Source organism: Vanrija albida (assembly GCF_041260175.1).
Source record: "Vanrija albida strain AlHP1 chromosome Unknown contig_6, whole genome shotgun sequence".
NCBI lineage: Eukaryota > Fungi > Basidiomycota > Tremellomycetes > Trichosporonales > Trichosporonaceae > Vanrija > Vanrija albida.
In genome coordinates, this window is record NW_027191425.1 from 1,760,736 (window position 1) to 1,785,920 (window position 25,185).

The 25,185-nt window shown below is 64.1% G+C and overlaps 10 protein-coding genes across 10 annotated transcripts; 7 read left to right on the forward strand and 3 right to left on the reverse strand.

Moving 5' to 3' along the window:
• Window positions 1–228: 228 nt before the first annotated feature.
• On the forward strand, window positions 229–2,952 carry Q8F55_008070 (uncharacterized protein; the record flags this gene model as incomplete). The annotated part of the gene is made up of 2 exons (XM_069356474.1): window positions 229–528; window positions 733–2,952. 2 exons carry the CDS (start codon window positions 229–231, stop codon window positions 2,950–2,952), a joined length of 2,520 nt encoding a protein of 839 aa, XP_069206315.1.
• A 432-nt stretch (window positions 2,953–3,384) lies between these two features.
• On the reverse strand, window positions 3,385–5,714 carry Q8F55_008071 (uncharacterized protein; the record flags this gene model as incomplete). Its single annotated transcript, XM_069356475.1, has 4 exons — window positions 3,385–3,426; window positions 3,473–4,492; window positions 4,531–5,640; window positions 5,691–5,714. 4 exons carry the CDS (start codon window positions 5,712–5,714, stop codon window positions 3,385–3,387), a joined length of 2,196 nt encoding a protein of 731 aa, XP_069206316.1.
• Window positions 5,715–6,061: 347 nt separating this feature from the next.
• On the forward strand, window positions 6,062–7,813 carry HTS1 (Cytoplasmic and mitochondrial histidine tRNA synthetase; the record flags this gene model as incomplete). Its single annotated transcript, XM_069356476.1, has 4 exons — window positions 6,062–6,445; window positions 6,483–6,909; window positions 6,958–7,556; window positions 7,595–7,813. 4 exons carry the CDS (start codon window positions 6,062–6,064, stop codon window positions 7,811–7,813), a joined length of 1,629 nt encoding a protein of 542 aa, XP_069206317.1.
• Window positions 7,814–9,579: 1,766 nt separating this feature from the next.
• Window positions 9,580–10,775, forward strand: Q8F55_008073 (uncharacterized protein; the record flags this gene model as incomplete). The annotated part of the gene is made up of 3 exons (XM_069356477.1): window positions 9,580–9,608; window positions 9,693–10,336; window positions 10,375–10,775. 3 exons carry the CDS (start codon window positions 9,580–9,582, stop codon window positions 10,773–10,775), a joined length of 1,074 nt encoding a protein of 357 aa, XP_069206318.1.
• A 1,452-nt stretch (window positions 10,776–12,227) lies between these two features.
• On the forward strand, window positions 12,228–13,244 carry Q8F55_008074 (uncharacterized protein; the record flags this gene model as incomplete). Its single annotated transcript, XM_069356478.1, has 1 exon — window positions 12,228–13,244. The coding sequence occupies one exon, from the start codon at window positions 12,228–12,230 to the stop codon at window positions 13,242–13,244; it is 1,017 nt and encodes a 338-aa protein (XP_069206319.1).
• Window positions 13,245–14,049: 805 nt separating this feature from the next.
• On the forward strand, window positions 14,050–15,958 carry Q8F55_008075 (uncharacterized protein; the record flags this gene model as incomplete). Its single annotated transcript, XM_069356479.1, has 3 exons — window positions 14,050–14,319; window positions 14,385–15,308; window positions 15,347–15,958. 3 exons carry the CDS (start codon window positions 14,050–14,052, stop codon window positions 15,956–15,958), a joined length of 1,806 nt encoding a protein of 601 aa, XP_069206320.1.
• Window positions 15,959–16,107: 149 nt separating this feature from the next.
• On the reverse strand, window positions 16,108–18,088 carry Q8F55_008076 (uncharacterized protein; the record flags this gene model as incomplete). The annotated part of the gene is made up of 3 exons (XM_069356480.1): window positions 16,108–17,195; window positions 17,230–17,715; window positions 17,752–18,088. The coding sequence occupies 3 exons, from the start codon at window positions 18,086–18,088 to the stop codon at window positions 16,108–16,110; spliced, it is 1,911 nt and encodes a 636-aa protein (XP_069206321.1).
• Window positions 18,089–18,495: 407 nt separating this feature from the next.
• On the forward strand, window positions 18,496–19,828 carry Q8F55_008077 (calmodulin; the record flags this gene model as incomplete). The annotated part of the gene is made up of 8 exons (XM_069356481.1): window positions 18,496–18,510; window positions 18,677–18,683; window positions 18,834–18,866; window positions 19,022–19,119; window positions 19,325–19,432; window positions 19,472–19,529; window positions 19,576–19,691; window positions 19,826–19,828. The coding sequence occupies 8 exons, from the start codon at window positions 18,496–18,498 to the stop codon at window positions 19,826–19,828; spliced, it is 438 nt and encodes a 145-aa protein (XP_069206322.1).
• A 1,122-nt stretch (window positions 19,829–20,950) lies between these two features.
• ARD1_2 (N-terminal acetyltransferase A complex catalytic subunit ard1) lies at window positions 20,951–22,204 on the forward strand (the record flags this gene model as incomplete). Its single annotated transcript, XM_069356482.1, has 5 exons — window positions 20,951–20,992; window positions 21,026–21,092; window positions 21,128–21,195; window positions 21,246–21,342; window positions 21,438–22,204. 5 exons carry the CDS (start codon window positions 20,951–20,953, stop codon window positions 22,202–22,204), a joined length of 1,041 nt encoding a protein of 346 aa, XP_069206323.1.
• A 355-nt stretch (window positions 22,205–22,559) lies between these two features.
• Window positions 22,560–23,924, reverse strand: Q8F55_008079 (uncharacterized protein; the record flags this gene model as incomplete). Its single annotated transcript, XM_069356483.1, has 6 exons — window positions 22,560–22,896; window positions 23,043–23,233; window positions 23,285–23,614; window positions 23,661–23,719; window positions 23,763–23,790; window positions 23,835–23,924. The coding sequence occupies 6 exons, from the start codon at window positions 23,922–23,924 to the stop codon at window positions 22,560–22,562; spliced, it is 1,035 nt and encodes a 344-aa protein (XP_069206324.1).
• Between the last annotated feature and the right edge of the window lie 1,261 nt (window positions 23,925–25,185).

Genomic DNA, 25,185 nt, shown 5'->3' on the forward strand with positions numbered 1-25,185 from the left:
ACCCTACACCGCCCAGCCAAGAAACCCAATCACCCACCAGCCAGCCAGCCAGGGAATCCATCAACACCCACCCACCCAGCCCTATACAATCAACAGCCCACCCATACCCCACCCACCTCCCCCCCCCCTTGCCTTCTTTTCCCTCGTTCAGTCTCTTCCTTCCTTTCTCCTTCTCCCTCGTCCTTTCCTTCTCCTCTCCCTCTTTTCTTTCTAGGTGTAGCCGGCGACATGGCCGCCAACAACAACACCCAGCCCGTCCTCAACCCAGGCGTATGGCACGAGGACGAGCTCGAGCGCCCATCGTCGGTCGTCAGCGGGGACGGATCATACACCGGTCAGCCAGAGTACCGTGACTCAAACTACCTCGGCCCCCACGGTGACGGCCCCGCCCCCTCGATCCTCTCGCGCGACTCGACCTACGGCTCGCTCGCAGCTCCATCCATCGCGGGCTCGACCGGAGCCGTCCGCTCGAGCTGGGGCAGCAGCAACGCCCTCGCCGCACACGAGCAGGGAGCAGCTGGCTTTGAGGTGAGTACAGTCGTCGAGACGCCACCAGATCGCACCTTGGTCGTTCCGATCTGCCCAGTGCACCGCCGCCGCATGCGTCCAGCCTGCCTGCCTGCCTGCTTCTGCATCTTGCACTGCACCCCCTCCCCCTTTCCGTTGCCAACCTCCCACCCCCCAAAACACCCGCCCTGTGTGCCTAACACAAACTGACAAACAACCAAACAGGCCGGCCACAAGCCCCGCGTCCAGTCGCACCTCGCCCAGGCCTACACGTCGCCTTTCCCCGAGGACGAGGAGCGTGTCGGCCACTATGCCCCCGCCGCCGCCGTCCCCACCACGGACAAGGAGCAGCCCTTGTGGGCCCAGGGAGGCAACACGCCCCAGCGCAAGAAGAAGAGCCGTGGTTGGGTTTGGGCTCTGGTCGCCCTCGCCCTGGCCGCTCTGATTGCGCTCGCTGTCGGCCTTGGCGTCGGTCTCACTCGTAACAAGAAGACCAACTCGGCCGACGACAGCGGCAAGGACCACAACAACGGCGAGGACGGCAACAAGTCGGACGGTCACGGCGCCACTGGCACCAGCTCAGCAACCCCTACTGCTAGCGCTACCCCTGAGCCTACTAGCGGTGGACAGGGCTCTGTTATCCGCCTCGCGGATGGCACCAACATGACCTACGACAACCCCTTCGGCGGCTACTGGTTCTTTGACCCCACCGACCCCTTCCGCAACGACGCCCGCTGCAACAACTGGACCCCTGCTCTCAACGAGACGTGGCAGTGGGGTGTTGACATTATCCACGGTGTCAACCTCGGCGGCTGGCTCAACACTGAGCCCTTCATCGTCCCCGGTCTCTACGAGAGGTACCCCTCGGGCCCTGCCGGCACGTCGGTTGACGAGTACACTCTTACCATGAACATGGGCAACAACGCTACCCGCGCCATGACTGAGCACTACGACACCTTCGTTACCGAGCGTGACTTTGCCGAGATTGCTACCTACGGCCTCAACTGGATCCGTCTGCCCATTGCTCACTGGGCCGTCTCCACTTGGGACAACGGACAGGAGCCGTACGTTAAGGGCGTCTCTTGGAACTATGTCATCAAGGCTATCGCCTGGGCCCGCAAGTACGGAATCCGCATCAACCTCGACCTCCACACTGTCCCCGGCTCGCAGAACGGTTGGAACCACTCGGGCAAGATTGGCTCGGCCAACTGGCTCCGTGGCCCCATGGGTCTCGCCAACGCTCAGCGCTCGCTCGACTACATGCGCTCCATTGCCCAGTTCATCACCCAGCCCGAGTACCTCCCCGTCGTTCAGATGTACGGCTTCCTCAACGAGCCCAACGGACAGGTTCTCTCCGAGTCGTCGATCCGTTCGTTCTACCTCGAGGCCTACACCCAGATCCGCAAGGTCACCGGTGTTGGTGCCGGCAAGGGCCCCATGCTCTCCATGCACGATGGCTTCATTGGCATCGACAAGTGGGTCGGCTTCCTTCCCGGTGCCGACCGTCTTGCTCTTGACCAGCACCCGTACCTCATCTTCCAGGACCAGCCCGCTGGTTCGACTGGCCAGGGCAACTTTGACCAGCTCGCTCCCCTCCCTTGCAACGCCTGGGCTGCTGGCACCAACAACACTTCCAACAACTTCGGTGCCAACACTGCTGGCGAGTGGTCTGCTGCCATCAACGACTGTGGCCAGTGGCTGAACGGTGTTGGCCTTGGCCAGCGTTACGACGGTACTTTCGACGGCTTCTCTGGCCGCGGTGTCGGCACTTGCGACTACTGGAACGACCACAGGCAGTGGACCCAGGCTACCAAGGACGGTCTCAAGCAGTTTGTCATGTCTTCCATGGACGCTCTCCAGAACTACTTCTTCTGGACCTGGAGGATTGGAAACTCGTCCACCACCGTCCCCGAGCCCAACCCCATGTGGCACTACCGCCTTGGTGTCATAAACGGCTGGATTCCCACCGACCCTCGTGAGGCTATCGGCCAGTGCGCTCGTGTCGGCTTCAACGGCGGCTCGCCCTTCAACGGCCAGTACCCCTCGCCTGCCAACACTGGTGGCCAGGGCGCCGGCAACATCCCCGCCGCCCAGACCCAGCAGAACCCTTGGCCTCCTGCCGGCTTCACCAACGTTCCCGCTGCCTCGATGTCGTCCCTCTTCCAGTACACCCCCACTGCCACCCCTGTTACCCTTGCTGGTGCCACGTTCACCTACACCAAGGACGGCGCCGAGCACACCACTGTCGGCGGCAGCGGATGGGCCAACGCCCAGGACGACTCTCGCGGGGCCTACACTGCGATTGCCGGCTGCCAGTACCTCGGCGAGTACGACGCTGCCACGTCGCCCATCCCCGCCGGTGCTTGCGGTGCCGGTGGCGCTCAGCCTACCCGCCGCGACTTCCGTCCTCGCCAGGCTAGCCCCGCTGCGACTGCTGCTGCATGAACGATGGTACACCTTAGCATTCATCACCCCACGTTCCCTTCCATGACCGCTTAAAGTGTATACCAGTTTGTCCCCCACGGCATTGTTTTTGCAGACTCAGAGCCCCCCGCCTACCACAGATCATGTTATACGGTTTCCATGGACACTCGACCGCGATTGGAGATCCCTAGTTATTTAAAATGCATCACATGACAAGCAAGTTTACGGTGTGGTACTGTCGAGTCTCACTCACCGTTCGATAACGCCACACACCATGCAAACGCGCCTGTTTTCCTTCATCCGCCAACGTAGACGTTGCGAGTGGGGCACAGCTTGAATTGGCCTGGCTTCGCCCTCGCACCGTCCACACACAGCCACGGTCAGTATGAGCGTCAGTCCCAGCCAACACTGTCGCAGCATGTCTGCATCCACATTCCACATGATCACCCCCACTCATGGCTTGAGCTTGGCCTGGAGCTGGTTGACAATCAAGCTCTGTCGCCGCGTCAGCGCCGCCCTCGCCACACACGACCGCACTCACCTTGTACGCCGCGACGTCGCCCATGAACTTGGAGACGGTGCCCTCGGCACACACCCACAGCGTGTCGGCCGTCGCGTTGATGAAACGCTCGTCGTGCGAGATCAAGATGACACCACCCTTGAAGGCCTTGACTGCCTCCGCCAGACCGTCGAGACCTTCCTGGTCAAGATGGTTGGTAGGCTCGTCGAGGAGTAGAATGTGGGGCCGCAAGAAGGCGAGAACACTGAACGCGACACGCGACTTCTGACCACCAGAGAGCGTGCCGATCTTCTGGAGACCAGTCAGACCAGTGATACCGAAGCTGCCCAGGTGCGAGCGGTACTCCTGCTCAGTCTGGCCAGGGAACTTGGTCTGCAGGAACTGGACCGAGGTCATGTCACCGTCCAGCTGGTCCATGTGGTGCTGGGTGAAGTAGGCGATACGACAACGCGAGTTGCGCGTCGAGGTACCCTTCGTGGGCTGGATAGCGCCGGTGAGGAGCTTGATGAGGGTCGACTTGCCTGCACCGTTGGGGCCGATGACGGCCATGCGCGAGCCGAGGTCGACGTTGATATTGATACCCTTGAGGATAGTCTTCTCGGGCACGTAGCCGAACGTGACCTCGTCGAGCTGGAGGAGCGGCGGCGAGATCTTCTCGGGCTCGGGGAAGCGGAACTTCTCGACCTCGTCGTCGTCCTCGGGAGGCTCGAGCTCGGGGAGCTTCTCGAGGATCTTGATACGCGACTGAGCCTGCGGCGCACGGTTGGCGTTGTACCTCCACCTGTCGATGTAGGCCTGCAGGTGCTGGCGGTACGCGAGCTGGGCCTCGTACTCCTTCTTCTGCTGGAGACGACGGTCCTCGCGCGTGGCATGGAACTGGGAGAAGTTGCCCTTGTAGTAGTCGAGGCGCTGCGAGTGCTGGTGCACAATGTCGGTGGCGACGGCGTCGAGGAACGCTCGGTCGTGCGAGACGACAAGGATGGTACCGGGCCAGGTCTGGAGGTAGTCTTCCAACCACGCGATGGCGTTGAGGTCCAACATCTAGTATTGTCAGTAGGTTCTCGGGCTGCACCACTCACGTTCGACGGCTCGTCGAGCATGAGAAGGTCGGGCTTGACGAAGAGGGCACGGGCGAGAGCGAGACGCATACGCCAACCACCGGAGAATGCCCTGGTAGGCTTGGCCTGGTCGGCTTCGTCGAAACCGAGACCGGCGAGAAGGAGAGCGGCACGAGCAGGGCCAGTCTCGGCCTCCATCTCGAGCAGGGACCTCTGGACCTCGCCGAGACGGTGGGTAAGGTCGTCGCGCTCCTGGTTGAATGCCGACTTGGTCGCCTCGGGGGCGTCCTCGGGCAAGCCCTCCTTCTCCATGACCTCGAGCTTGGCATTGAGCTCGACCTCCTCGCTGATGAGCTTGTGACGCCAGACGTCGGCCTTGAGCACCGACTGGATGGCGGTCGTGTCGTCACCAACAATCTCCTGCTCGACGTAGAGAATCGAGATGTGGGTCGGGATAGGGACCTCACGGAGGGCGAGGTGACGAAGAAGCGTCGACTTACCCACACCGTTACGACCAATAAGACCGTAGCGACGACCGTAGGCCATGGTGAGGGTAGCACCGGACAGGATACGGTTGGAAGCGAACGAGACGTCGATGTTGGGGAGGTGGATGTCCTTGGACTTGCCCTTGGCGGCACCCGAGAGGTCGAGGGGGTTGACCTTCATGAACATCTCCTCGTAGCTCTCCTGCTTCTTCTGCATCTCGATGAGCTTGGAGCCCTCGTAGAGCGTGCGGCGGGAGCGCTTCTCGATCTTGGCCTTGAGCTTGGCCTCGGCCTTTGCGAGCTTGGCCATGTCGACGCGCGAAGCCTGGCCCTTGTTGACACTGTCGAGGTCGACCGTGCCGCTCATGGCGATGGTCGCCGACATCTTCTGCGAGCGCATGTCGACCGTCTTGTCGAGACGGGTGGCCGTCGTCGCGCGACGAACGCGCTTGGACGACTGCGACTCGAGGTACTTGATGAGGCGGTCCATAAAGTCGTCGAGGGACTTGTTGTTGCTGCTCGAGGGGCCGCCCTGGAGCATGCCGCGGGTCATCTCGACAATGTCGTCGACCTCCTCATCCTCATCTTCGACGAGGCCCTCGATGTAGTCGACGACAACCTCGTCGGTTTGAGGGAAGGTTTTGCGCTGGGACAAGTGTCAGCCGTGCCCGTGGCATCTCCCTGCTCTCCACTCACGATATCCGAAGCGATGGCCGCCATTTTGAAGCACTGGAGGTGACAAGATGGTGATGGAGCGATGAGTTGCACTTTTCGTTGCATCTCTACCACCACTCACGGCGGATCCGTGATGTTAACGGAAGCAAATTGTGGAGGCCAAGATGACTGCCTGCCGACTTTTTGGCTGAGTCCCGGAGCGAGTCGAGCAGAGATGGATGGTCGACGAGCTGCCCAACGACTCATCAACAACACCGCCTCTTACCAACTACACCCCTTGCCACTGCATGCTCAAGCGCTCAGCACAAAGTGCCCTACGCCTGAGAATCCCCCCTCCGACAGCTACCCTCCCCCTCCGACCTCATCTCACACCCCGATCCTCTCTCTCCACCATGGCGTCTGTCGACGAGCGTATCAAGGAGCTGCAGGACAAGATCAAGGCGCTCAAGGTCGCCAAGCAGGATGCCTCCAAGGAAGTCGAGGAGATGAAGGCCCTCAAGGCCCAGCAGTCCAAGGACAAGAAGGACGGCCCCGCTGGCTTCCAGCTCAAGGTGCCCAAGGGTACCATTGACCAGAAGCCTGCCGCTGCCCTCCTCCGCAAGAAGATCTTTGCGACCCTCGAGGGCATCTTTGCCAAGCACGGCGGCGAGCTCATCGACACGCCCGTGTTCGAGCTCAAGGAGATCCTCGCTGGCAAGTACGGCGAGGACTCGAAGCTCATCTACGACCTCCAGGACCAGGGTGGTGAACTGTGCTCGCTTCGCTATGACCTTACTGTGAGTCGAAACTAGTGCAGGATGCTGACTGGTACAGGTCCCCTTCGCGCGTTACCTCGCTATGAACGGTATTACGTCGATGAAGCGCTACCACATTGCCAAGGTCTACCGCCGCGACCAGCCCGTCATGTCCAAGGGCCGCATGCGCGAGTTCTACCAGTGCGACTTTGACATTGCGGGCACGTACGACCCCATGGTCCCCGATGCCGAGATCCTCTACATCTTGATCGAGGCCCTTACTGCTCTTGATGTTGGCGAGTTCACCATCAAGCTCAACCACCGCAAGATCCTTGACGGCATCTTTGAGCTCGCCGGTGTCCCCGCCGACAAGACCCGTGCCATTTCGTCTGCTGTCGACAAGCTCGACAAGCTCCCCTGGGCCGATGTCAAGAAGGAGATGACTGTTGAGAAGGGCCTGGACGAGAAGGTCGCCGACCGCATCGGCCAGTACGTTGGTCTCAAGGGTGAGTGGGATGGGCGATAGACGACGAACTTTCCGCTGACGCTTGTAGGCAAGGGACGCGAGGTCCTCGCTACCCTCCAGGGTGACAAGGAGCTCAACACTATCGCGTCGGCCAAGGAGGGTCTTGCCGACATTGCCCTTCTGTTCGACTACCTCGAGCACTCGTTCGGTGTCCTCGACAAGATCAGCTTTGACATGTCGCTTGCCCGTGGCCTCGACTACTACACTGGCATCATCTACGAGGCCATTGTCGAGGGTTCGGCACCTCCATCCGCTACCGCAGCCGCTACTCCCGCTGCCGCCGCCGCCCCCGCCAAGGGCAAGAAGGCGGCCAAGAGCGCGACTGTCAACGAGGACGGTGTGGACGAGAGCACTGTCGGTGTCGGTTCGATTGCCGCTGGTGGTCGCTACGACAACCTCGTCAACATGTTTGCCGAGGCTGCGGGTTCGAAGCGCGACAAGGTGCCCTGTGTCGGTGTTTCGATCGGTGTTGAGCGTGTGTACGCCATCCTCGAGCAGCGCCGCCGGGCAGAGGCTGCCAAGCCGCGCGAGAAGGAGACGGACGTGTTCATCCTGTCACTCGGCAAGGAGGGTCTCCTCCCTGAGCGCATGAAGCTCGCGAGGAAACTCTGGGAGGCTGGAATCAAGGTGGGTTGGGGTGGATTTTGCAATGCTGACCACGTCAGGCCGAGTACCAGTACAAGGCCAAGCCCAAGGCGGAGCGCCAGTGGGCCCAGGCTGCCGACGACCAGGTGCGCTTTGTTGCCATCCTCGCGCCTGCCGAGTTGGAAAAGGGAGTCGTGCGTATCAAGGAGCAGGGTGTCGTCCGCGAGGCTGGCCAGGACAACGGCGAGGAGGTGTCGCTCGACAACGTTGTCGAGTACCTCAAGGCGCGTCTTGGTTAGGGTGCGGTGTTGTAGATATCAGATGAGTAGCTAGCATCGAGCGGTGTCTCTGGGCGCCAGCATGCAGATATTGTAGAGGGATAGTGGCGATGGCACGCGACGTTGATTGACGGTCTGCTGTGTGGCGGGTGCCTCAGCCGGAGATCGCTGCGTGCCTCATTCCCGAGTGCCGCCGGGCGGATCGGCCGGCGCGAGTATGTACCTGGCGCTGACGCCTCTGTGTGCGGCGGAGCTAAGATTGCCGTGCGTCACAGAAGAAGACTGGGCGGGTTGACGGAGCCAGTGGATGAAGTGGGCGAGCCGCCGGCGTCGGCTTGGCGCTGCCGGGTATGAAACGCAGTGGGCGGCGAATGTGGCACTGGCCTCGGCGCCGCCAAGCCGCCCGCCCGCAACCGTCGCCACCAACCGTCGCCACCATCTTGTCCGACAGCAACGCACGACGCACGGCGCACGCACATCCCCCACGCGAGTTTGGGGAGAAGCTGCACTGGAATTGCTTCTGTACTGCCCCGCGGCCGACCGCCGGCCCCAGTCAGGTGCGCTCGCAGAAGAACGGAAGCTCCACGCCCCAGCCCCAACGATTTGGCGGCTGGCGATCTGTGGGCGTGGGCCGTGGGCCGTGCCTGGGGGTGGGGGGAAGCAGAACTGTCGGCCAGGGGTGTCGTCGTTGTTGTTGTGTTGTTGTTGGCGCTGTTGTTGGCCCTCGTGTTGTTGGCGCCGGTGTTGTTGCGCCGGTAGGTTTGCACGAAGCGGCAGCTGGGTTGTGCATTGACGTGTCGTGTTCGAGTCACTGTTTGACTACTGTCACAACGACTGGGGAAAACATACCTGTTGGTGCCCGTGGGCGGGGCGTAGACGTGCGCCGTGGCGCCGGGCACGGCAGCAGCTCTGCAGGCGGGCGTGCAGTCTTTGGCGCCGCTGCCCGTCGTCGTCGCATCGTCGTGTTTGCCACTAGGACAATGGAAGCCAACTTTGGGGACGAGGCACACGCACCGACCCCACAAAACGGCGAGCACGGCCCTTTGGCTCTGCGGGCGGGCGGCGACGCGGGCAGCGCGCACCTCGTCGCCGCCATCAACAACGACGACGACGACGACGGCGACCGTGCGCGCCGTGGCGCGATTTTCAACGCACGCCCCACGACAGCGACAGCAGTGACTTTGTGACTTTACGGGGTGAGAAGCAGCTTGGAGGAAGGTGCACCGCACGCCGAGGGTGGGGCTGGTGCCGACGTGCTGCAGTGCTGGGCCGCACACCCCGCCCCACGCGAGCTGCGCGTGTGCTTGCGTGCATGGGAGAGTGGGCCGGTGGGTACGCTCTCATGCACGCACGCATGCGTGTCAAGGCCGACCGGGCGTCGGGAAATGGGCGTGTGTGGCCGACGGTGGGCGGGCGGGCGGGCGCCAGAAACGACGACGACTTGGACGGATTGGGGCGATATCCGACAAGTGACAGCCGCATTCAACTTGCCTCCTCCATCCCCCAACCCCAACGCATTGGTCGCCAAAAGGTCAAACGACGACGGCCGGCGACGACAAAGTCGGCACACTGCTGCTTGCGCTCACGCTGCTGCTGCTGCTTGCTACGTCGCGCACATATACCCCTTTCAACTTGCTCGCTCTCTTTGTCCTTCTCATCGTCACATTCACTCCCCCAACAAGTCGTCGTCGCGCCACTCAGGCCACAGCGACTATAACTCTGCGCTACCTCTCACCCCCTCATCCCCCTTTCGACACTCGACACTCGACACCGCGACACCCACCACCATGCGCGCGACACCACCCCGTTCCCGCCAGTGAGTTTGCCGACGGCCCACCGCGACCTTCCTCCACCGCGACCTTCCTCCACCCGCGGTCGATCACTGACCCCTACTCCCCAGGCTCAGTGGCAAGCCCGGGCGCCCGCACAAAATTCACCCAGCACCTCCACCGCACATGTCAGTCGCCCGCGTTCCCCCTGCGTCCAATACCGCGCGCACCCCTAGCCGCGCCCGCCCGCCCTTTGCCGTGCGCGACGAGGTCGAGCGCGACGGGTGGGCCGACGACGAGTCGTCCGAGTTTGGCGACAGCGCCTCAGAGGCCAGCTTCTACTCTGCCGCGCATGCGTGCGGCTCTGACTGCGGCAGCAGCGACGACGGCGACAGTGTGGCGACCGTGCTCGACTCGCCCGACGTTGCCATCCCCAGCCCCACGTCCACCATCACCAGCCTGCCGGGCGAGGACGCCCCAACCCACGACAGTTCTGTGGGGTTGGCTGAGAAGAAGGCGCCATCGGCCGACTACGAGTACGGCCTGCTTTCCAACTACGCCCGCAAGGTCCTCGACGACCTTGGACCAGATTGGAAGCCCGACTGGGTGAGCCTGCCCCAAGAGTCGGAGCCACTCGACCCCACCGCCCCAGAGTTTGAGGACCTCCTCGTGCGCGCGTGGGTTGCCATCCACGCAAAGTGGCAGCGCAATGTCGCCGAGGCTACCCGCACTGGGGGTCACTACAACCCGATTCTCCTCGTTCAGTCGACGCAGCGTGAGTGGCCACGGGGTGCAATTTGACTGACGTCGCAGCGCAACACATCCCTCTCCACATTGTCCACATGTGGCTCGACATCTCGGACAATGTCGACAATCTCGCGGTGATCGCATCGTACCTGTGGTTTGACGACGCCGCCAAGTTGCCACCGCCACCGGGGTACCCCCAGTACGAGGGCGCCGAGGTGCACGCGACGCCGCGCTACCCCAAGCTCCAGACCGCCAAGCGCGACTACGCTGTCCCCCAGTGGGCGTTCGAGGACGGCACCGAGGTCATTATGAAGCGGTACAACCCGGTGTACCTCGTCACCTTGACGCCGCGCATCTCGCCAAGAATCCTCCGCCGCCTCCTCGACGGGGACATCCCCGACGTCCGCGTCAACTACCCGCTGTGGGTGCCGGCTCAGTCCAAGTCCAAGTGGCTGTGGTGGTTCTAGGGGGCAAGGGGGAGGGGGAGTCAGAAGCAAAGTAAAGGACACTCGACACTAGCATTCGCCACCAACAAGGGTGGCGACGACACGAACCAAACAACCGCACCACATCGACGCAACAAACGCATCGGCACCATGGCACCAGCCGCGCACACGCCGCGCATCACATGTCCCGTCTTCATCGCATGCCCCAGTAGCCTGTCTCTGCATGCCTAATATGTACCCTGTATGCAACAGTAGTATGTCACCGGGGCACGGGAGGCACGGGCGGGGATTGTCGTCGGCCAGGCGCAAGAAATGCCTCACGGCGATCGGCGCGGTGTCGTCACGAGCGGCGGTGCGGGGGGCATTCCTCGGGGTGGGGCGGGACGGACTGATGGGTCGTGTGCACGACGTCGCCGCCGGCAAGGGACGGAGATGTGAGGTGACGCTGTGACGGTGACGCGATGGTGGGCGAGTTTGAACCGCCCCGCCCGCGTGCGCCGGCGTGCACGCCGCATCATGCACCTGGTGTCACCATGCTGTCGGCCACGCACGCCGCGCGGGCGGGTCTCGACGCGGCGCCACCCGCAGTAGGCGACCAGTCGTGGTCGACACGCGCCCTCAGTCGGCCATATCCACTGGCTCGTCAGCGACGTCGTTCGGCAGGTAGACATGAGCACCACCAGCGTACGCGGCGACTGCGTTCTGGGGCCCGCGCCGGTCGGTCCTGGTGCGGCGCGGCGCGACGCGTCCGGCCCGACGCCACCGCCAGGCTGCGGGCAGCGTAGCGCAGCCCAGCGCCGCGGCCAGGCCTTGGGATGCAGCCAGCCGAGGCTAGCACCCGGCCACCCCGTCCGTGTCCCCGCCAGTGTCCCCGTCCCGAAGGTGCCTCGTCGCTCGAGCACGAGCGTAAATAGCTCTGGCGCAGGCTACTTGCCCGGGGGTGCTTGCTTGTGCCTGCTCGTCGCGGCGACGCGACAGAGTACGGTAGGCATGGATGGGTATGCGTCAGGGCCGACCCTAAATTCTCGTTGGCGCGTCAGGCTTGGCGACGCGCGCGGCGGAGCGCTGTAAATAGCTGATTTGCCCCTGAGATCACGCTCGTCGTCGTCGTGTTTACAACCTCGCTGCGGTGCATTAACCCTTGCAATTAGGGCATTAGGGCGCTGGCCGCGAAGCCGAGGCGTGCGCCCCGCCCTGCGCCCTGGGGCGAGCGACGGGGCGATCTGGCCAGTGCATACTCTGTCACTGTTTCGCCCTGGATCTTGGTCAAAAGTGGCTGCGACATGTCCTGTGGCGGCGGCCACTCCTGGCACCTACGCCGGCACCACTGGCACCACCACCCTCTTAAACAGCGATGCACGTTTGCGCCTGCCTTTTTCTTGTCCGCCAACTCACCCCCCTCCCACCCCGTGTAAAACGAGCTCGACGCTCACTCTCCCCCCCACTCTCCCTACACCACAGTCCTTTGTCGCAATGCTCCTCCCCACCCTCCTCCTCGCGACCCTCGCCGCCGCCGCCCCCATCCAGCAGCGCTGGGCCAGCAAGCTCGAGGCCTACGACACGTACCACGTCCGCTACCTCGCCCTCGGCTGCAACAAGCAGCACGACACGCAGTTCTTCACCGACTGCTGCCACCCGCTCAAGGCTGGCGTCGAGCTCTCGACCCGCCCAGAGTACTGCGCGCCCAACGCGACGGCGCTGGCGTCGGCCTCGGCCCGCCTCGCGCAGTCGAGCACGGCCGCCCTCCCCTCCGCCTCGGCCTCGGCCGCTGACGACGAGGACGACGACGTCTACTGCTCGGACGCTGCCCCCGCCAACTCGGCCGCGCCCAGCGCCTCGGCCGCCATCAGCACCCCCCTCAACTACGCGCCTTCCCCCGTCCCTACGACGTCGGACGCCGCCCCCACCACCACTGCCGCCGCCGCCTCGTCGACCACCGAGGAGGCTGCCTCGTCGTCGATTGACAACAACGCCGCCTTTGGTATCGCCCTCCCCTCGTCGTCGGCCTCGTCGGCCGCCGCCACGACTTCGTCCGCCGAGCCCACCACGACCCAGGCCCCTTCGTCGCCCTCGCCCGCCCCTGAGTCGTCGACCACGACCACCACCACCCAGGAGGCCCAGACCACTTCTAGCGCCGCGCCTCCTCCTCCCACTGGCGGCAGCGGCGGCCAGGTCTACTCGAACGCCTTTGCCACCTTCTTCTACCAGAACGGCAACGCCGGTGCCTGTGGCCAGGTCCACGCCGACTCTGACTCCGTCGTCGCCATCGACACCAGCGGCTGGTGGCAGAACACTGGCCAGGTTTCCGACCTTTGCGGCAAGCAGGTGCTCATCACGCGTGTGTCGGACGGCCGCCAGGTGACTGCTACCATCGCCGACGCGTGCCCCACCTGCAACACGGACAACTCGCTCGACCTGTCGGTTGGCGCCTTCAACCAGATTGCCTCGCCCGAGGAGGGCATGGTCGGCATCACCTGGCAGTTCCTCTAAGCCGTGGCCACGGCCTCGCCGTCACCCTCCTCGCCCCCACGCCATGGGCTGCGCCCTTGGCTCGAACCCTGTGAACTCTTTTGTCACTCTGTTCATCATCTCGGTTTCATATCCCCCTTTACCCTGTCATACTTTCTTGCGGTCGCGTAGGCTGTGCCCCACGCCCATCCGTAGCTCTCCGACGTCTTCATCTGTTGACGGCTGGCGACAGTCAGCCGAGCACGTTGGGGTGAACTGCGGGGGCTTGGCGGCGGCGCGCAGTGCGCGCCGACGCAGCACTATGCATGGAGCTGGTATCCGCTGTGATATATTTGGAGCGCGCAGCACGCAGCGCGCAGCAGGGGCGTGGGCCGGCCTCGGCTGCCACTTCGGTTGCGGGCAGCGTTGCCACTTTGGGGTGGAGTTGCTGCGGGTGGGAGTGTTTGGACCAGGCCAGAAAAAGATGTGAGGCCTGATGTTTGGGTGTGCGGGGCGCCGAGTGGAGTGGGTGGTGGGTGTGTGGCGACGCGGCGACGCCTGGCTCTGCGCGTGGCTCTGGGCATGTGGCATGTGGCTCTGAGCATGTTGGGTGGTGTCTGCGTGCAGTTGTGGGTGCGAGTCGCGCGCTCGCGGCGGTCCGAGCAGCAGCGTGCGTGTGCCGCACAAAGCAGTCGCGCCAAGCCGCTAGCACCCGCGTGCCCGTTGGCGTCGCACGCGCCGCGCGGGACCCATGCGTCATAGTGGAGGGTCGCGCTGGCTGCTGGCCGTCAAACGGTCGTCCAACGTTCTAAGTGTTGCTACTACTACCCCCCCCCTCCCCCCCCCCATGGAGCAGTTCCTCGTCGACAACACGGCGCGCTACGCCGACCTGGTGGCCGCGCACGCGCTCAAGGCGCAGACCGCGGCGCTTGACGCGGCCCCCGAGGCGAGCCCAGAGAGCGACATTACCATCGCGGCGCGGCTCCGCCCGCTCCTCCCGGACGAAGTGGGCGCCGGGCAGGTGGCCGGCGTGTTTGCGCGCCCTGGCGCCGGCGGCGTCGCTGAGCTGCATGAGATGCGTCGGCCCGTGCGGCCTACTGCGCCGCTGGCGCTGAGCGTGGGTTGCGAACGCCGACGAGCACGCCGACGAGCACGCCGACAAGCCAGCTGACGCCGCCCCAGTCCTCATCCTACACCGTCGACCGCGTCTTCGGGCCAGACAGCGCAACCGAGGACATCTACACCCGCCTCGTGCGCCCGCTCGTGCCCTGGGCCTGGTCAGGCGGCATGTCCACCCTCTTCGCCTACGGCCAGACGGGCAGCGGCAAGACGTACACTGTCAGCGCGCTCGAGTGCCTCATCGCGCACACGCTCTTCAGCGGCGATCTGGACGGCGCGCGCGACGTGTACATCAGCGTCATTGAGCTGGCGGGCAAGAGCGCGTTCGACCTGCTGCAGGCGCGCAAGCCTGTCAGCATCCTGGAAGACAGCTTTGGGAGCACGCACTTTGCCGGCGCGGCCGACGTGCGGGTGCAGACCGGCGCCGAGCTGCTCGCGCAGATTGAAGCCGCGGCGGCGTTCCGGCGCACAGAGCCGACGCTCAAGAATGCCACGAGTTCCCGCTCACACGCCATCTGCAAGATCCGCCTCGCGAACCCCGCGTTGCCGCAGGCAGACGAGGGCGTGCTCTACCTCGTCGACCTGGCCGGGTCCGAGGCGGCGCGGGACAAGTCGGCGCACACGGCCGAGAGGATGAAGGAGGCGCGCGACATCAACACGAGCCTCAGCGTCCTCAAGGACTGCATCCGCGGCCGCGCGGCCGTCGACCTAGCGGGCACAGGAAAGCCAGCCTACGTCCCGTTCCGGCAGACGCCGCTCACCCGCGTCCTCAAGCACGTGTTCGACCCGGCGGCCGAGCGCGCGTGCCGCACCACCGTGGTGGCGTGCATCAATCCCAGCTTTCTCGACGTCGGCGCCAGCAAGAGCACGCTGCGGTACGCCGCGCTGCTGAAGGGTGCGCCGCCAAAGCCCCAGGTGGTGAGGTATGACCCCGCGCGCCCGAGCAGCTGGGACAATGCGCAGCTGCGCGCGTGGGTGGCCACGGGGGTGAGTGCGGCGCTTGGGGCGAGGTACTGACGGCCCAGTCCGGCACGCCGGCCGTCGACGCTGCGCTGCTCGCGCCCACCGAGACGGGCAAGCAGCTCCTCTCGCTCCCCGCGCCAGAGTTCATCACGCGCTGCCTCAAAACCCCCGGCGTCAGCACCGAGCAGGCCGTCGCCTTCCAGTCCAAGTTTTGGGGGATGCACATCGACTCTGCGCGCAGCGTCGCGTTCAAGAAGGGAGGGAGCGGCAGGCAGACGCCCGCGGACGGCGCCGACGACAGCGCCAACGGGGACAGCGTGCACGCCCTCACAGCGCACATGGACAAGCTGAGCCAGGGCCTGTGCAGCGCCGAGGCTGACCCCGCGCGCCGCGCCGAGCCTTTCCACACCCGCCTCCGCCCGGGCATGGTGGTCGCCTGGACGCCGCCGGAGGGCGTGCGCGGGCTCCCCGTCCTGGCGGGGCGTAACCTCGCCATGCTGCTCGCGCCGGGCGAGGACGGCGCGTGGACCGCCGCGATCGTGTGCCCCGCCGTCTTGCCGGGCGCTTTCGAGGTCTTCATCTGGCAGCAGTTTAGCGCCGCGGCCGACCGCTTCGTCGCAGAGGTCATCCTCGAGTACGACGTCGGCTCGCGCTACTACTACGAGACGGTGTAGCTGAGTCGCATCTTAGACAATGTCATACGATGCAATAGTGCGAGCATACAGTGCGGTCAATCTCGCCACGCTCACTTCCCACCCACGCCACATGTCATGCCCATACGATGCAATAGTGCGATATACAGTGCAGTCTATCTACGTCGCCCTCACTTCCCGCCAAACCGCGCCTCGGCAGCCCGCGCACGCCGCTCCCGCTCAATCTGCATGCGCATCTCTGGGCTCAGCCCCGCGAGCGATCCCTCGGCGCCCGTCCGCCCGCCGAGCTTCTGCGGGCCGCTCGGCACACCGAGGGACGCAAACGACGACGGCGCGGCTGCCGGCGCTGGCTCGGGCTCGGACGCCGCAGCCTCCTCCGCCCGCGCCTTCTCCTTCTCGCGCATCTTGTCGCGCAGCCCGCGCCGCCGCTCGGCCTTCTTAGCCCCCTGCTCCGCCTCGGCCTCCTCGCTCAGCCCAGACGGCACGTGCGCTGCCTGCCAGTTGTGCCACTCGGGGTGGTCGTGCGCGACGCGCCGGAAGATGTTGCGCACATTCTTGCTCGCGGCGTAGTCGTATGCCCGCTTCGAGCCGTCCAGCGCCACAGTCGGGTCGAGCCGCGCCTCGATGAGGAGGTAGCGCACCACGTCTTCCTGTCCTGCTGCGGCGGCAGTAGCCAGCGCTTCGGGCTTGACCTCGGTCGGGTACCGCGCCACAAACGACTTGAGCGCGTCGACGCGGCCCTTCTTGATCATGTCGCCGAGGCGCTCCTGCCGATCGAGGAGCGCCTGCTCCTCGGCTGAGAGCTTGGGAGCAGCTGGCACCGGCGCCTTCTCTGGCGCAGCGACAGGCTTTGCCGTCGCCTGCTTCTTCGGCTGCAGCGACGCGATGTACGCGTCGTCCTGCGCCTGGAGGGCCTCCTGCGACAGGTGCGACACCTTGACCCGCACCAGCTCGTGCCACACACGGATGAGCTCTTGCTGAGTAGGCCGGCGCGTCGGGAACGGGAAGGAGCGTATCCTCTCGTCGTTCTTGGACAGCACCGCGCCATCATAGCCCCAGAAGCTCTTCTTGCCGTGCGTGCTCGCGCGGATAAAGATGCGCTCGGAAAGCTCCAGGTCTTCCTGCCACTCGGTCAAGAGGGCCCTGATTTCCTCCTGCAGAGCCTGTTCACCGTAGCGACGGAGCATAGCACCGGCCGACACAGCCTTGGACTTTGCGTTGTCGTTGAGGCCCTGCGACCCACCCTGCTTCTTACGCGCTGCCGTCAGCGACGCTCCACGGCTCAAACTCACTGGTATAGCGATGGAACGTCTTGTGCTTGTAGATGCGGAGGTCTCCGGCACCCTTGACATCCTGCTTGTCGCGTGGGCCACGGGGGCGGAGCCCAACGACCATACCGGCAAAGTGGCCGCCAGCGACCATGAGCAAGGTGATGCGGCGCTCCTCCTGGCCCTCGACTGGGGGAGACAGCTGCAACCTCTTCAACTCGGTCAGGTAGTCCCCAGCCGTGTCGAACGACGGGAGCAGGGCGCGGACGACACCGAGCTGCGTGTCGGCCGGGATGCCGAGCGATGCGGGGGCGTTGGTAGGCGTAAACCAGATGACGGCAGTACGCAGCTGGGCTCGCCGCCTGCGGTCTGCGAGCTCGGCCTCCTCGTCCGAGTCAACGCCGTCCTCCTCCTTGTCCGTGACCTTGGCCTTGCTCAGCAACCGCGTGGTGAGCGACTGCGACGAGCCGGATGACGATGACGAAGCGGACCCCGAGATGCTCGACACGCCTGTAACGTCAGCCCTGGCCTACCCAACCCACTCACCCTCAGCCATCTCGTCCCACACCTCGGCAGTTACGGCCTTGCCCTGCAGCTTGGCCTTGACATTGTACCTGTGCCAGTCGGACTTGAAGTGTTCTCGCTGGTCCTCGGGAGTCTCGAACGACGCGCCAGGGCATGCCTGGCACCCAAAGCCAACGCCTGAAGGTGCTGATGGTGGTGCGGTGGTCTTCACCTCCGTCTTCTTGTCTGCATCGCTTGCTGCTGGCTCGGGCGCTTGGGCCTGGATCGAACGAACCGTGAGCGAGGCAAGGAGCTCTGGTGGGATGGAGAAGACGTTGAGCTGCCTGCTCAGGATTGATGAGTGGGTTTGGGCTCCCATTTTGGTTGATGGTGGGGGCAGTAGATGTAGTAGATTATGAGGAAGCCGTCTTGCCGTCGCGGCTTACTTTATACAGTCGAGCAGAGCGGTGCGTTGTTGTCGCCGGCAGCGACAAAAAGTCGATCAATACGTCACTTCGAGTAGAGAGTCATTGCTGACTACGAGATTAACTAGGGGGGCAGATTAGAGTCTCCTGCGTCCCGGATCCGAGGAATGTCGCGTGGCATTCCCTGAACGGTGCGGTGACGCTGGGTGCGATCGGTGCAACTGGCTGACCGCTGGCCGCCTGCTTGCACTGCAGTTGCACTGCTGGCGGCAACGACACGTGAAGTGCAACACAACAATTCACCCTTCTCCTTCCTTCCTCTCACCTTTATCACCAAACCACTTGATACAGAGCACACACAATGGCCGAGCAGCTGGTGAGTAGAACAGCTCTCCACTAGGCCACCCACATGGGGTCCGTACTCCGACGAGTGCGCGGCGCTACATCGCGTGCGGCGTGATGCGTTCCGCGGCGCTCGCTTGGCGCTCGGGGCTTCCTATTCTCATCTTCCCCTGTCGATATCTTTACTGACCACTTCACAGACCAAGGGTGTGTCTGGACATGGCGGAGATGCGAGCGTTTACTGACATTTACCTCTTCAGAGCAAATCGCCGGTATGTTGGCCTTGCATTGACGCGTCTCGGCTTCGAGGAATCGCGACGTCATGCTCGCCGAGATACACTACTGACCCAACTGCAGAGTTCAAGGAGGCCTTCTCCCTCTTCGACAAGGGTGAGTTCTGGCCTTGGACTGTTAAACGCACCTCAGCCCACGTCGCTAACGTGTCTTCTTCTGCCTTGTTCTCACGACGTTTCTGCTGCCCACCGCTCCTCTTACCTTCGACGTCATCACCGCCCTCGTGTACGACGCCAAATGACGGCCAATAGACGGCGATGGAACCATCACCACCAAGGAGCTCGGCACCGTCATGCGCTCGCTTGGCCAGAACCCCACCCAGGCCGAGCTCGAGGACATGATCAACGAGGTGCGTATGCGCGCGAAGCTCCCGCATTCCTTGGCTGACGATCCGTGCCCGCCTTTGGTATTCATCGCCTCTCCTGCATCCACGCGCGATACTGAACCGTGCCCCCGCGCTGTGTGCGTCCCGATCTGGCCTTTCTTGGACGGATCTGCTCTTGATCGGCTTCCCGTCGGCTCCTTTTGATGTTCACACGCATGTATGACAACAGGTCGACGCCGACGGCAACAACTCGATCGACTTTGCCGAGTTCATGACCCTCATGGCCCGCAAGATGCACGACACTGACTCGGAGGAGGAGATCCGCGAGGCCTTCAAGGTAGGTTCGGGATCCTTTAGACTGGGCTGATCCGTGCAGGTCTTTGACAAGAACAACGACGGCCACATCTCGGCTGCCGAGCTCAAGCACGTCATGAGTGCGTTGCTATGATCCGTATGGTGGAGTAGCCGCTGACGCCCCAGCCAACCTCGGCGAGAAGCTCACCGACGACGAGATCACGCAGATGATCCGTGAGGCCGACAAGGACGGCGACGGCATGATCGACTACAACGAGTTTGTGACCATGATGATGGCCAAGGTTAGTGGTCACAGGGTATTGCCCGCATGCTGTGTTACGCCGTGGAGACGTCGAGCAAGCACCCTTTCGGCGTCGCCTCGGCGGCAGGGCTGGGGTGCTGTGCAAAACCTTGAACGCCGCTGACATGGTCGTAGTAAACGTCACCTCCCGGCCTATCAATAACGACGACCGATACCCAGCCATCACTCTTGTTTGGAGGCTTGTCGATTGTGATCTGACAAGAGGAGGGGGATGTGGTAGTGGAGCGGCAATCAATGTACATCGACTTGCTTCCCGAACAGTACAACAGTGGTGCACATGAATGAATCATGACCAAAGCGTAGCCGTAGAAGCGTCTTTGGTAGGCACTCGAAGGTGATGCTGGGCCTATCGCGGCGCCGGCTTGCCGTGGGAAGTGTGCCAGGGTAGTTTGTCGCAGCGGTAGGCGTGCCCCTCTTGTGGCGCGGTGGCGCAGGTGTGCTGCGCGCGCGATTTTGAGGGGGCTTGGTCTGGCGGGTGGCCAGTGACGTCAGAAGCAAGAGTCGGCGCGTGTTTCACTGGCAGCCAGCCTGCAGTGTGACTTGGAAGAGAAGAGTCTGCGGTATCCCCAGGTCCGGGGTGCTTGCAACGCCGCCGCTCGCCGCTCGCCGCTCTCGGCCGGGGCACGCGGTGCGTTTCATTCGTGCGTGAGTTGTGCTCAGGCGCAGGACAGCAGCAGAAGAGCAAGGGGTACGGCTTATCCGCCAATTGATTCCCCAATCTCCCCACCCGCCCCACCCCCCAGCAACGCGCCTCGTCGTCACGGTGCGCGCGCACCCCAGTCTCCTCCGCCCTCCGGCGCCCCGAGACCCCGAACGTAGCCTAGATACCGTGTCAGAGCTGGCCGTATGTGCGTTGCGCTGCGTACGTTGCGTCATGGACCATGGCCCACCTCTGCTGCCACGCCCCACTAGCGTCACTCCTTAGTCGAGGGGGTATCCTTCCCTCCTTCCTCCTGGCGTCACAGCTGCTGCGCGATTATCCAGGCAAGGCGAGAGCCGCCGGGAGGATAAGAAGCCACGTCGTCGTCCCTCTCGTCTGCTTTATCGCATCTACCCATCCCAAAATCACTGAAGAGCCCCCTCCGCGCTCACTAGACCCACCGCACCCACTTCTTGATCGCAAAACTATAGCAAAGTGAGTAGCCAGATCTGAGCTGCCGCCTTACCGGGTGGCGCGCGGCATCTCGCTAGGCTCCGCACTGGGCTCCGTACCCGCCCGCCGGCCGGCTAACCACCCAGATGTCGTCCTCCGGAACCATGAAGGCGCTCGTGTACGACGAGGTGGGTGGCCTGCCTGTGCGTAACTGACCCCAGCCCCGCAAGTTCTCGGTCAAGCAGGTGCCCATCCCCGAGGTCGGCGACGACGAGATCCTGCTCAAGGGTGGGTGAGCAGCATGGGCCCAGCTAACGCCCCAGTCGTCATCTGCGGCTTCTGCGGCACCGACGGACACATCCACGAGGGTGACTTCAACCCCAAGTTCCCTGTGAGTGCGGCGCCTGGCTAGGAGTGGTGTGGGCGCGGCTGACGATCCAGCTCATCCCCGGCCACGAGGCGGTCGGCAAGGTCGTCAAGTTTGGCAAGAAGGTCGTCGGCTTTGAGGAGGGCGACCGCGTCGCGGCCGATGTTGGAAGTGAGTAGGTGCGGAGGGTAACAGCCTGTACCGGCGACAGCGCCACCTGCAGCCTCCCTTGCACCCCGCGCACTCGCTGACGCTCGTGCGCGCAGCCACCTGCGGCTACTGCCACTACTGCCGCCGCGGCGAGTCGCTGCTCTGCGAGAACTTTGCCGCCGCCGGCGTGCGCCTCGACGGCGGGTTCGCCGAGTACATCAAGTACCCGTTCCAGAAGTGCTACAAGATCAAGAACCTGTCCGACGAGGAGGCGACGCTGCTCGAGCCCGCCTCGTGCGCCGTCCACGGCATGGACAAGCTGCAGATGCCGTTCGGCGCGAGCGTGCTCCTCATCGGTGCCGGACCGACCGGCCTCATCCTCGCACAGCTTATGAAGCTCGGCGGCGCTTCCAAGGTTACGATCGCGGCCAACAAGGGCATCAAGATGGACCTGGCGCGCAAGCTCAACGCCGGCGACGCCTACATCGACCTCGAGCGCGACAATGCCGACGCGCAGTGGGCCCAGATCAAGAAGGACAACCCGTACGGCTTTGACGTCGTCGCAGAGTGCACGGGCGTCGAGAAGATTGTCAACATGAGCATCGACTACGTCGCGCGCGGCGGCACGCTCCTCGTGTACGGCGTGTACGAGGGCGACGCGCGCGTCACCTGGTCGCCCGAGCGCATCTTTGCCGACGAGATCCGCATCATCGGCTCCTTCTCCCAGGCCTTCTGCTTCCCCCGCGCCGTCGAGTTCCTCGACTCGGGCAAGGTCAATGTCAAGGGCATGGTCACCGATGTGTACACCATCGACCAGTGGCAGGAGGCGCTCGACAAGCTCAACTCGCGCAAGGCGCTCAAGATTGCCATCAGGCCGAACTAGGCTGGCGGGGAGCCGCGTTGTATAGTCTGAACTCGAGGATGCATTCATGTAGCTATTGCGGGGGTGGGGCATTGGTGACGACGTGTAGCTGTGGACACAGACGACGACGCGGATCTCTGATGCACCTCGTTGTTCGTGCCCGCACCATGCCGACGCGCCGGCCGGGGGTTCTTGTCGGCCTCTCTTTGCGCTGGGGTTGACGGGTTGAGGCCATGTCAGCAAGCCGTGGTTGGGAACGGAGTCCGACGTCGCCTTTATCTGGGTGGGACGAGGACCCGGCCGGCCGCTGATAACAGCCCGTCAGCAGTACCGATGCATCATGCGTGTCTACAATCTACGCTTGTGTTCCCCCTCTCTACTTGCCGGCAGCCTGCCGCGCGGCCTCCTCGACACTCAGGACCACCTCCTTGCCGCCGACGGTGCCCGTGCGTCCGCTCACGCCAAAGGTCAGCGCGTAGCCCGGCGGCAGCTCGGAGCCGGGGGGCGGCAGCTCGAGCAGCGGCCAGCTCGCGACGGCCGGCTTGATGAGCAGGATGTCGACCTTGGTCCCGAGGAAGCGGTACGTGCACTTCTCTGGCACGATCGGGCCGTACAGCGTCACGGTGCGCAGCACGCGCTTGTTGTTTGGGAGGTAGAGGTCGAGCTCGATCGTCTGCGGCGTGAACGTCACCTTGGACTTTTCCTTGTCCGTCCTGGGGCGTTAGCGCGGAGCACTGCGGGACGGCCGGGGCGCATGCCACGCTGCGAGGGGGCCTCCGCTCGACACGTCGCTGGGGGACGACGGCGCAGTGTCCACCAGCGCGGCATGCTCGCTCCGCTCGCTCGCCAGCCCACTCACTGCTTGGCGAACACGCTGACGTGCACCTCGAGCGGCGTCTGGTAGTGGTCTATTCTAACCGGCACAATCTCCTCCTCGCTTCCCTTCTTCTGCCCGACGAACAGGTGCTTGCCCTCCTTGCACCCGGGAATGGTGAGGAACTGGGAGAACTCGAGCACGCGGGGCTTGCAGCAGAGGTATCCCTTCGATCCCTCGTGGAACACGGGCTGGGCGTCAACGCTTTCCCCCTCACGCCAACTCACAGCCTGCGGATGGTACCGACACACGGCCTTGGCCCCGTCCCCGCGGCTCACGGCCTCGCCCTCCCACGCGGCGCCGCACCCGAGCCGCTTGCACTTGGCCCCCTCGGGCACGGGCAGGCTCAGGTCGTCCTGCTCGTCCTCCTTGACCTCGGGCTCGGGCGTGTCCGTGTGCAGGGCCGCCGCGGGGGCCGGCGTGGCGGGCTTGGGCGGCGCCTGGGCGCCGTACGTCTCCACTCCGGACGCCGAGACGCTCGCCGGGGCGTCGGTAGTCACTGCTGCGGGCTTGGGGGCGGCCGGCGCCTCGGTCGTGTGCTTGCCCTTTGCGCAGGTCTGCGGTGTGAGTGGGGAAGGAAGAAGCCGACGAAGCAGCGCTCACGGGGATGGCCATGAACTGGTCAAACTCCATCACGGGCTTGTTCACATCCTTGCAGCAGGCTGGGGCGTCAGTACGGCCGCGCTGGAGGCGCGCGCCACTCACACCACGACTTGAGGCCTTCGTGGAACACCTGGGGGTGTAAGTTGGTTGCTCGTGATGCTAGGGCCAACTCACCGGTGCGCCGGGGTGGTAAGAGCAGCTCCCCTGGGCGTTCTGCGCCTCGTCATACTCCTTTCCGCATCCCTTGTGCGTGCAGCGCGGCATGGTGTGGGTATGTGTGTGTGGTGTGGTTGTGGTCGTTGCAGCTGCTGTCAGTGCTGGTCGCCGAAGAGGCCGTGGCCGTTGTCAGTCGCCTGCCTCCACCGTAACATTCTGGAAACGAGTGGGCCGAGTGGGTGGCACGGATGCAAAGTCGCGTGGCAGGCGCGTGTGATGACGTCGGGAGTCGGGTGCCACCATGAAGTGCCACCATACACAAATGCATACGCCTTCCCCCCTTACATCGATGTAGTGGTTGAGCTGAGTTCCTCCTGGGTGTTCGGGAGCGTCATGTTGTCCGAGGAAATCCGGTGTGCGACGCCCGCGTCGCAGCGTCGACGTACACGCCCCCTGCAGCTCCGGGATAGGATGGATGTCCAGGAGTTGTAAACCCACGGCCCCTCGGCCCCCCCACATACCTCGAGCACGGCGAACTGGCGCTTGTAGGTTGGGTTGATGATTCAAGGACACCACCAGCGGTCGGGGAGCCACGCAGCGCCGATCTGCTTCCAGGAGCGGTACGCGGGGGGGGGGGGGGCAGAAGCGACCATGTGCCGCGCTGGGCACCGTCTCCCTCCTCATTCGTAAAGTATCCGAGCGTCCCACCCGAGATGGTGAGAAACACGAGCCGCACGATGTCCCAGGCGAGGAAGTCGACCGCAAGCGAGCCGATCGTGTCGTCCCGGAAGCACAACAAGTCCTGCAGGCTCTCGTGGTCCTCATCGAGGAGACCGCGAAGGCTCAGTGCACTTGCATCACGTGATCCTGCCACCAACGCACTTGTGGCATTCACTTCTGGCATACCTCGAGCCCGTCGAGAGCCATGGAGTCGTGACCAACGCATGCAGGGGATGCACACCAAGTGGACCCCATTCACAGTGTACACTCCTACCCCCACGCCAAGGGAAACTCCTTATCGCGCAAAGGGGGGCGCACAACGGCCGTCGGCGCCCACCGCCGCTGATCATCCCGCGGGCCTGATCGTCCACCATCTTCACAAATCCGGCCGTAGAAACGCCCCACGGCGCAAGAGTAATCAGATAGTCGGCCCAAGTTGCCATGGTGACGGGCGCATCTTATCGTGTCGTGTCCGCCTTTCTGTACTCCACTGCCCTCGTGACTACACCCACTGGCGACGCCCTGAGGACCGACAGATCCACCGAGACGCTCCACAATCAGCGTGGCACTTTGCCGGCGGTAACGGCCGGTGGGCAGGCCTTCTGTCTCTCAGCAGGCGTGGCGACCCCGGTCCCAGCCGAGGCATGGG